We start from the raw sequence: 10,436 nt of genomic DNA, 5'->3' as shown, positions 1-10,436 counted from the left end.
AGAATATCATTTCAAACGTCACGTTTCGATTGCTCTAATAAGCATAGATAATTATCATCATCCAAAAATATTTTCTCAATAATTTCATTTATTACAATCAATGAAAATCGAATCTGTAACCTTGGGTCCGATACTAATTGTATGACTGAGCTTTTGCTCTTTTATCAAAAATTATATCTAGTAGTAATTGTATGACTCAAATATTTTAAATCATACGGCAATCCAAACGTTACATTTGAACTGCTCTAATACCCAACAATCTCTTGCGTTCTTTGCAATCAAAGAGAATGGTTTCCAAGTACCATGAGTAACTATAGTTGTATTTGATATATACTACACATCAAATATGACTGATTGGAGATCCCAAAACACTTTGATAGAATAGGACAACCTAATTGCACTGAGTTCATAAATCATTGTAGATGTTACCCCTCGTGCATTTCGATAGTGGAATAACGACTAGGAAGACAAGCATATGGCCATTAAAAACTCTTATTTGTCATAAGGTCAATGGAAGAATGTAGATTGTTCTTAGAATCACAATATAAGAGAGAACCAAGACTTGCTTCGAAGAAGTTACATGATTCAATTCTAGACCATCGTGTAGAATCGGGTGTGCATCCATAACCAAAATAAACACAATTATAACAACTGATTTGTCTAAAGGAGAGTTCCATCTGATCTTTATATCTTAGCATACAAATATCACAACAATATGAAAACATCATACCTATTGGTCTTTTAAAACAAATATTTTCATTAGGGAAAGTTCAGAACGTGTTCAATGGTGCGATGAAGTTCGTGAGATAAAATTGGTCATATCATCTTATGCTGATGTCAGTGTGATAACTTCATTTTATGTTCCTCTAGTGGTAAGATGATGTTGAAATATGATTTTTTTTAATACAATTTAATAATTTGATTTTTAAGAAATAAATAATTGAAAATTACAATTGCACATAATTAAATTCTAATTAATGATTAAAATTTACACAGCATAAAAAACTCATAATTAAAAAACTTACACGCAATTAAATAAATTACAAATAATTAAATGTAACAAACTATGAACTAAATAAATTACCAATTGAATTGTTTACAAAGAATTTTTTCTTGCATCTTCACGTTGAACATCATTTATGTTTGGATTGTTAATATTTTTCTTCATGGTCAGATTTTCTTTTTCCGTCTCCTTTGTTTCTTACTCCCTCAACCTCATTTCCGACTTCCTTTCCATATTTTCCTAAAACTTTGCAAATAATTTTATGCTAGAGCAGTCTTCGTACCTTTCTTTTCATAGTCTTACGTCTATCCTTTCATTTCTTGAAGCAAATCCACAACATTTGGAGCTTTCAAGCCGTCCTACTCATTGGTCTAATGGTTTTGTCCAATCATGCACTTTTTCACCGATGGTGCATATATCAGAGGGTGTGGAAAAAGAAAATGGAGATGATTCACAGTCAATATTCTTCAATTTCTAGATATTATTCGTTGAAACTCCTTTGAATTTTTAGAAGAACCATATTTTTCATTTTGGTTGATCTCTCAACACTAACCAAGCTTTCTCGTCGAAACATGGTCTCAATAATCGAGCTCAGACATACTAAACTAAAAAATATATAATTAAGAATTTGCTACATTTCAATTTGTTTTTTAAAAAAAATCAGAATGAATACCTTCATCTCAAATGACGAGCAGCTTTGGCTGAATGTTTCTAATTCACTTATTTTATTTTGGAAAGCGAACACTCGTTACGGAACATAAGTGAAAAGTTGTTGCATGTTGTCTTTTGTATGTACTTTCCACCCATTTGGCAGTTCATTGTTGTATTCCTTTCAAACTAATCCCTAAGAACTAGCGTTGCTTTGATTATTTCCAAGTATCGAATTGGTAGAAGCTTTGGACCATGCCTTTGCGAGGAATTCATCTTCGGTCTTTTTCCAATGCTTTCCTGTGACACCTTCACCCCATCGTCAGTAACAATCTTCTTATTTTTTTCTAGTTTTGGAGTTTATCAGAAGCCCATCTAAAATCTTGCACGCGGATCCTCGCCCCTTGGAGGGGCAAAAAATACGCGTCTTGCATGTATATCATAAAGTAACACTTAACAAATTCTATGCAAGATTCAACCGTTGATCTATAGAAAAGGGGAGATGATTAAAATTGGAAGGCTACAGTGATTCTAGCTTCCAATGTGATGTAGATGATTCGAAATCAACCTCTGGTTTTGTATTCATGCTTAATGGTGAGGCTGTCTCTTGGAAAAATTCCAAGCAAGACACCGTTGCGAATTCCACCACTGAAGTTGAGTACATTGCTGCATCTGCTGCAGCGAAAGAGGCAGTTTGGATGAGGAATTTTGTCCAAGAGTTTTTTTTTTTTTTTTTTTTTTGGGCGTTATTCCTAATGGAGTTGATCCAGTCCCGGTGTACTGCGACAACACTGGTGCCATTACGCAAGCAAAGGAACCAAGGTCTCATCAGCGATCCAAACATGCACTGAGGAAATTCCACATCATCCGAGAGATTGTGGGAAGGGGAGACATATCAGTCGAAAAAGTCCCCTCTGCAGATAACGTTGCCGATCCACTTACGAAGCCCTTGCCAGGACAATTGTTTGAGAAGCATCGCGAATCAATGGGATTAAAGTTTATGGGTAGTTGGCTCTAAGGCAAGTGGGAGATTGTTAGAGTAGATGCCCTGCAAGCCAACTGTTGGCTAGGGATTTTATTGACTCAGTTGTAAAGAACAATCTTTATTTTAATATAATTCATTATTTCATGGTTTGTTATTTCTTTATCTGTATACCCATGTTATCAAACATAGATAAAGACCTTGATTATACTTTAATACAAATGAATCGTAATTCGATGTTGAAACTCGTTTGTAAACACTGTATAATCTAAATTCGTTCCTAGTCGATTCAGCCGCCTAAAACATGGATAAAGGTCGCTTGAGCTTGAGACTAGCATCTGTGATGTTGTGTACTGCGTTTCTTGGTAAGGACATAGAGATGTCCAAACATGCAGATGGGTAGTCATATGATGATTATACCGAACAACCCTCCCTCGGACTTTCCAAGTGGTTATCATTCATCGAGAGGATAAGTCCGTGGTTATGATTGTACACCATTAGTCCTTACGACCCGTGACAACACTGAGGCTCTATATGCTAGGGCTGTGCTTTGACTCGTTTACCGGCTCCAGGAAAGTCATCAGGTGGCGAGGTTGGGTACAGTTGCGACACATATAGGAGCCAGTGCATTGTAGTCGGGGATTCACCGCCCACCTGCGGGTGTGGATATTCTATGTGATATGATGTAATAATAGTGCATGGAATCTCTGGCCAGAGTATGAGATGTACGTTGGAGAAAGAGTTCTTCAATAGTACACGCGACGCCACTATTAAAGTTATCACATAGTTATCGAATTAATATGCAACCATCGATGAACCAATGGTTGCAGATTCGATCGGGATATATGAGATGAAGGGACCGTACTGTGCGTTAATCGTAATCGACTGGTTCTTGCAGGCACTATCAGTGATACCTAGGGGATCATGGGGCGATGCTACTAGACGCTCTTACCATGATCCGATGGGTGCAATCAGAAATGAGTTCTGACATTCTTGATCAAGGTGTTGATGAAAAGAATGGAGCTAACTAGGGTAAGCCTGAATAAAGGATTCTGTCCTGAATCACAAAGAGTTGTGAATCCACGGCTAGCTGTATCCCTGAACCATTGAGGGTCACACAAGTACTTGATTGTTTGTTCCCGTTGAGAGAATAAATTCAAGAAGTTGAATTTATATTATATAGTAAATTCAAGGAGTTGAATTTATGATAATTAAATTTTGAGATAATAAATTCAAGGAATTGAATTTATAAAATTTGAGAATTTAATTTATTAAACTCAATTGTTGGGTTTATTAAATATTAAATGTTGGAGGTGATAAAAATTCAAGGAGTTGAATTTATAATTTAAATAATAAATTCAAATGTTGAATTTATAATGTATTTAATTTATTAAGCTCAAAAGTTGAGTTTATTAATTAATAAATTAAATATGGTGGGTAATATGTTTAATGGGCTTGTAGGAGTACAAGTCCAAACATAATAAATAATTAAAGTTTTAATGGGCTTTGATTAAATTAATTAAACTAGTTGGACTAGCCCAATTAATTAAATCAAGCCCATTAATGTTAATTATGTAATTAGGTTATTATTTTATTGTAAATAATACATGAATAGCTCTAAACCTAGACCACCACAACATCAAATTACGTGAGCATCCACTCAAAAGGAAAAAAATTTGGCCACCTTGAATTATTTTAGGGTTTGAGCCGTCTCTCAAATAATTCTCTCCTACGTTAAATATCTTCCGATATTTCTAGTTCAATTTGGAAGAGGATCAATCTATTCAGTCGTGGACCTGATTAGAAGGAAAGAAATGAGTCTCTTGAAGAAAGATCGTAGGGATTCATCAAGAGCCAGATCTGTTATACCGGATCGGTTGGTGTCCAGTGATTTATTCACCAAATGTATAATTTTCTAACATCCTATGTATGTTTTGTTAAAATCATACGAGCGCCCAAAGAAAATTATTTTGTTTGCAAAATAAAATAAAAATTTTAAAACTTCCGCTGCGTTTGGGCGTGTAGAAAACCAGATCCAACAGCATGTTGTTTCGGAGGCTGCAATGGAAAGAACAAATTTCAGAATACGTACAACCTGACATTCTAAGCAAAGGAAAATCTGATTACAAATGGTTGATTCAATTTCACCTTATGATGATGAATTGTGCATCCTTGGTACGATCTTTCACATAATGTCCGACAATCTAAACAGTCTTGAAATCTAGTAGTACGTGCAAAAGGCGTTGCAATGAAAGACATTTGCGACCAAAGATGGAAAATGGAAAGTGTTATATGAGGAAAATAATTTCAATAATAATCAACCCAAGAGTGAAGGGATAAATCCACACCATACCTAATGCGGAGTCGATTTCATCCATCACGTAGAGAGGAGTATGCTTGTAGTGGAGCAGGGCAAAATCAAAAGCTAACGAGCTGAGTGTCTGAAGGTGGGCCTCAAAAAGACCAAACAAGATGTTCAGCATTATAAGGCGAGTTTCGAAAGGGAAAATTTTTATGGAATATTTATGATTCAATGCAATTCACTGCCAAAGGTGCAAGGAATGAACGTGATAAATACAAGGAAATATAAAATAATGGCACACACGATTGACATCGAAGACCTAAATCAGGGGAATAAACAGAAGAAAACATTCGCCATGATAATTGAATAGTGTCAAGTGATTTTAATGGATATTAATATGGTTCTCAAAAAACCAAGAAAACAAAAACAGCTATTTCCTTGCGAGCTTCTCAAGCCAAATGAAATAGAATTAGGGTCATCATATTCTGACGACTGGATTACCTTTTCACCACCAGATAAGTTGGCTATATTTTTCCTGCTCTTTTTGGGAGGTCTGACACTGAATACAACACCTTCAGAAAAAGGATCCAAGGAGTTCTGCATCACCTCCCAGAGTAATCATCTGTAGCAGGAATGTGGAGAGCTACTATTAATAAGGTAAGAAATCAGCGCCATTCAGTGGACACTATACGTCTATGGTTCTACCGAAAATGTGGAAGTACTATAACATGAAGGCACCGAAGAAACAAGCGGCAGACGTTTGAATACAAGCGTGACGTCTTTACAATCTGTCCATACTACAGACACTCTGATTGAACAGAACACGCATAGAAGAAATAATTAAACAAATACCCATGGTTATGAGTAAAATATAGCAACCACAAATATCATAATGATGAAGTAATCAATCAAAAGTTCTGAAAAATCTCAAGTCACTCAAATAATGCAAGAAATGGATTAGAAAATCCATGAGCAGATATTACACAAAGCTAGAGCAAGAGGAATAAACTAATATTCAGGTTGTCTGAATAAACTAAATTTAGTTCTTCAACATGCTGATTGTACGAGGATATTTTTTTCCTGTACCTGATGAATATGTTATTGACTAGATGTTATTGAACAGAGTTACATCCTTAATTACTTATATCTTATAAAATAACCAGAGCCAATGCCTACTCTGAGATCGAGTCACGATTAGGATTCATGTCGCTAAGTGGAGCTTCAATAAGCGCCACCATCTCAATTGCCCTCTTAAGGTCACATTTCTCACCAAGAGTAACGTCATTCAATGTTGCTTGAACCTTTTCGGGCTCCATCATATCCTTCTGAATCCTGTAAAAGAACAGTAAAAAGAATAAATGGCGCACCCCACCTAACAGGTAGGAAACATGCAACAAAAGCAGGAAAAGAGGGCTGGAAAGATCAAACATCGTTACTGCTGTAATGCTGTGATCTGGACTAAATGCTTACTGTTCCATGTGCTTTGAAAAAGCAACTTCTAGATCATCAAGTTTTCTTTTGTATCCTTTCCCCTTAATATCCAACTCTTTACAGGTTTTCGTCATATCTTATAATTTGTAGTCAGCATCCACCTGAGTCGTCAATTATAGAGAGTTTAAAAAAGATTTAGTAAAAAGGAAAAAAAAAGGAAGGAAAATAAAAGCTGAGCAGACCTCAGTTGCCCGTAGCTCATCCACAGTTTTCTTCAGTTTTTCATAGTCGGATTTTGCTTTATCGAGGACATCTTTGTGTTGATCAATCAACTAAACATAAACAACTAAATTCTTTAAAAACAACCCTGCAGCAATTCACAAGCCAAACGTCCATTGTCCATTGGCACATGCACAAACAAACAAAAAGCTAACCTCCTGCGTTTTCTTATAATTCTCTTGAACGATAAAATCTTTCTGTTCAATTTCTGTAAAAATGGAACGTAGCTTCTCCCTTTCCTGCGTAAGACGTTGTTGGGATACCGTATTCTCGCACCCAAGGCACAGCGAAAGTTTAAAATTTTTGTTCTTGGCGTCGTGTGTTTAAAAACATTCACAGGACGATTAGAATTATACCTCTGTGTTCCAAATGCTCGACTCCAAACTATTTCGGTTTTTATGCGGAGATAACCTTTCTTATAAATCCCTAAGAATGGCTCTCCTCTTTGATCATCTAATCAGGTCCACCATCGAACACTGTTTTTCTGGTTTGGCTTGCACTAGAAAATCCAAACGATTTGTGCATTGAAACTTTAGTCTCCGAATTTTCAAAATCCGGAGACGGTGCAGCGTCGGCGATGCGGCGGTGGAAGAACAAGGAAGGCCGAAAATATTTCTTCACCAAGTCTTGTGATGGCCGAGAGTTTCTCCAAAGTGGGGAAATTATTTGATTCATAATCAATCATTATCCAAGCTAATCAAATTATTAATCCAAAATTAATTGCATGACTTGATTTGCTTTAACTCAACTTGGCCGTGACTTCAATTGATGGAGAGAAAAGCTTTGTAGTGTATTTTGTGTGCAAAATTATGGTTATGAATTATGAGTCTTAATTGTGTATATATAGAGTGAGACCCCTAATCTAATTAGGAGTACATCTATAACTAATATATAACGTAGTTATTAACTTTTAATAATACATGATATATTAATATTATATATACATATTTTCTATCACCATATAAAATATATATGTACATTAATTAAATTAAATAATCATTATTTAATTTATAAATTAACTCATTGATTAATTTAATTTTAGACTCCTCTATAATATATATGAGAATTTGTGCATGTTAGTATTCACCACTACTAGCATAATAATTTAATTAGTAAATTTTAAATTCATAAAAAATGATTCCGAACTCATTATAACCTCGATCGACGATCCGAGAGCACCGATGTACCAAGGATACAATCTTGTTCATATAATGAAAATTGAAAATTTCGAAAATCAAAATTTTTATTTATCATATTGGGCAGCTGTCAGTTTTAGTGAACTCCTTCACAAAACAGACAGTTCCATTATCCTTCCTTATTTAGCAATCATGCTATCTTCCATTTCTTCCATCATATGGAATCAACTCATAAACTCATTTATAATCTTCCTATTTGATCTCCATCAAACTATATTCGTCAAATTCCAACTCCTTGAAATTTGACTATCTCAACGAGAACACAAAATCTAATACTTGTGTGATCCTCAATGGTTCAGGGATACAACTAGCCGTGAGTTCACATCTCCATGTGATTCAGAATAACATTTATTCTTATTCGGGCATATCCTAGTTAGCCTCATTCTTTTCATCATCACCTTGACCAAAAATGTCAGAACTCGTTTATGATTACACCCATCAGATCATGGTAAGAGCGTCAAGTAGTATCGCCCCATGATCCCCTAGGTATCACTGATAGTGCCTACAAGAATCTTTAGTCATGGTTAGCGTACAGTACGTTCCATTCAACACATATATCCCGATCGAATCTACAACCATTGGTATATCAAGAGTTACATATGAATTCGACAGTGATGCGATTTATATTTGAGTATTAACAGTTTCATGGTATGTGCAACTAGGAAAACACTTTTTCCTAAAGCACATTTCTTGCTCTGGCCAGAGACTCTTTGCACTATTAATTCATCATATCACATATGATATCTTCAACCATAGGTGAACGGTGAATCCCCGGACTACAATGCATTTGCTCCTACGTATTTCAAAACTACACCCAACCTCGCCACCTGATGACCCTCGTTGGAGTCGGTAAACGGATCAAAGTACATCCTAGTACGTATAGCCCCTACTTTGTCCCGAGTCAAAGGACTAATGATGTACAACCATAACCTCGAACTATTCCACTCGATAAGTGAACCACTTGGACAGTTTGACGGAGGGTTGTTCAGTGCATCATCATATGATCATCCATATGTGTGAATGAACATTTTCATGCCCTTATCAATGAAACATGACGTTTACGTCACATATGCTAGTCTCGAGCTCGAGCGACCTTTATCCTTGTTTTAGGCATCTGATTCGACTATGAACCTATTTAGAATATACGGTATACTTTCTAATGAATTTTATGATCTCACGTTGCGATGCAGACCTCATGGTACCTTTTGTATATTCAAGGACTTTATCCATGCAGCTTGCATGAGTATACAGATAAAGTATAATGTCATAATCGAATAATATCGTAGAATATTATTAAAATAAAGATTGTTTTACATCAGAGTATATAAAACCGGAGCCACAAGTTGGATTGCCGGGCACCTACTTTAACAGACGTTCTTTCTCAGTTTTTGATTCTTCAATTCCCTTTCTCAGTTTCTTCTCATTTTCTGGCCTGTCTCGACTTGAACTTTGTGACGGTTGATTTTGGTCCTACTTTTATCAATATCTTGTTCAAGCACATAGGGTGTGCCAATTAAAAATGTCTGGTTAGGAAAATTTGATGAATTTTACTATAACTATTTGGAGTCCTGAAATCTTATAGCTGAAATTAGAAAGAGATAGAAGTTAAGTCTTTGGTAACTTAGTGAGAGAATAAAATTTGCTTATATATATTTAAAAAATCAAACGATAATATATCAGTGCAATAATTCAATATGAGATGACATATATCAATTGTAATGTACGTTATGAAAATATCATGTCAAGTGAAGCAGTGATTGTTCAGGAGTTTGAAGTGAATATCGTGGATTAAAGAGGTGGTTCCCATTTGGTGAAACATTTTTCCCACAAATTCAAGTAGGATCTGTACAATCGATCATTCACAAGCTAAGATGAACTCAGATTTACAAACCGAAGTCACGTTTTTCAGATGAACAATATACCAAATTTTAAACTCGTTGTTCATTGGACTCATATTTCTGAGCCGAAGTCACGTTGTCCAGTAAACTAACAGTCTAGTACATAGACCGTTGTCAAGGATCAATTCATTGAGCCATTCATTCATTCTTTCATTCAATTAATAATACACGATCAGTAACCAGTCAAGAACCAAATATTCAAATATGTAGTACAATATGACTAATAATTTGTAGCATGCATAACATGATTCAATACATGAATAAATCAATAGTTTATATACTTTACTATAAATTTCAGACTAAATGTCAAACTCTATTATTGAAAAAATAGGTAGAAAACATCACCTCGGTAGCTTACTACTCAACTTAGTTGTCGGTCTCAATCCAATATAATTTTATAAATATCATTTGAATGATTTTACACTAGTTAGGACCAGTAATAGGTGTTAAAATATTTTAAAACTCATTTTTGTACAAATTTGTATTGAAAACTTTGAATAACATTTTAAAAATTCACAACAATTAAAATAAATGTATAAAAATCATCAAAATACCTAAAACTAGTGAAAATCGTTCAGAAGTTGGACAATTCATGAAACTCATCGGTGCATGTAACACACGCGAGACCGAAATTTTTACATGAGATGTGTTTTGTAATTTTCGAAAACTTTTATGTTGAATACCTTTCAAAATTCGG

At 35.0% G+C, this 10,436-nt stretch overlaps 1 protein-coding gene and 1 long non-coding RNA gene across 4 annotated transcripts; both read right to left on the bottom strand.

Moving 5' to 3' along the window:
* Nucleotides 1-4,681: 4,681 nt before the first annotated feature.
* LOC142531544 (uncharacterized) lies at nucleotides 4,682-5,557 on the bottom strand. The gene is made up of 3 exons (XR_012816318.1): nucleotides 5,437-5,557; nucleotides 4,987-5,074; nucleotides 4,682-4,854 (listed from the first exon to the last, which is right to left on the bottom strand). It is a non-coding gene; the product is annotated as an uncharacterized LOC142531544 (long non-coding RNA).
* Nucleotides 5,558-5,829: 272 nt separating this feature from the next.
* LOC142531875 (structural maintenance of chromosomes protein 4-like) lies at nucleotides 5,830-6,887 on the bottom strand. Of its 3 annotated transcripts, none has more exons than XR_012816396.1 (4): nucleotides 6,801-6,887; nucleotides 6,609-6,698; nucleotides 6,364-6,527; nucleotides 5,830-6,267 (listed from the first exon to the last, which is right to left on the bottom strand). XR_012816396.1 is itself a non-coding variant. In XM_075638145.1 (4 exons), the coding sequence occupies exons 3-4, from the start codon at nucleotides 6,498-6,500 to the stop codon at nucleotides 6,108-6,110; spliced, it is 255 nt and encodes an 84-aa protein (XP_075494260.1). In that variant the 5' UTR covers nucleotides 6,501-6,527; nucleotides 6,609-6,698; nucleotides 6,801-6,887; the 3' UTR covers nucleotides 5,830-6,107. The 3 variants fall into 3 exon arrangements, 1 of the variants encoding a protein (XP_075494260.1); XR_012816395.1 differs by having other exon boundaries at nucleotides 6,372-6,527; XM_075638145.1 differs by having other exon boundaries at nucleotides 6,406-6,527.
* Between the last annotated feature and the right edge of the window lie 3,549 nt (nucleotides 6,888-10,436).

The sequence above is a fragment of the Primulina tabacum genome, chromosome 17, assembly GCF_025594145.1.
Source record: "Primulina tabacum isolate GXHZ01 chromosome 17, ASM2559414v2, whole genome shotgun sequence".
In the NCBI taxonomy this organism is placed as follows: domain Eukaryota; kingdom Viridiplantae; phylum Streptophyta; class Magnoliopsida; order Lamiales; family Gesneriaceae; genus Primulina; species Primulina tabacum.
Note: the sequence above shows the minus strand (reverse complement) of the source record. Positions and strands in the feature narration are given on the sequence as shown.

Coding starts and splice junctions, on each gene's coding strand:
- LOC142531875 (XM_075638145.1), bottom strand. CDS start 6,500: ATGACGAAAACCTGTAAAGAGTTGGATATTAAGGGGAAAGGATACAAA. Junction 6,268..6,405: donor TTTTCAAAGCACATGGAACA/GTAAGCATTTAG, acceptor GTTCTTTTACAG/GATTCAGAAGGATATGATGG.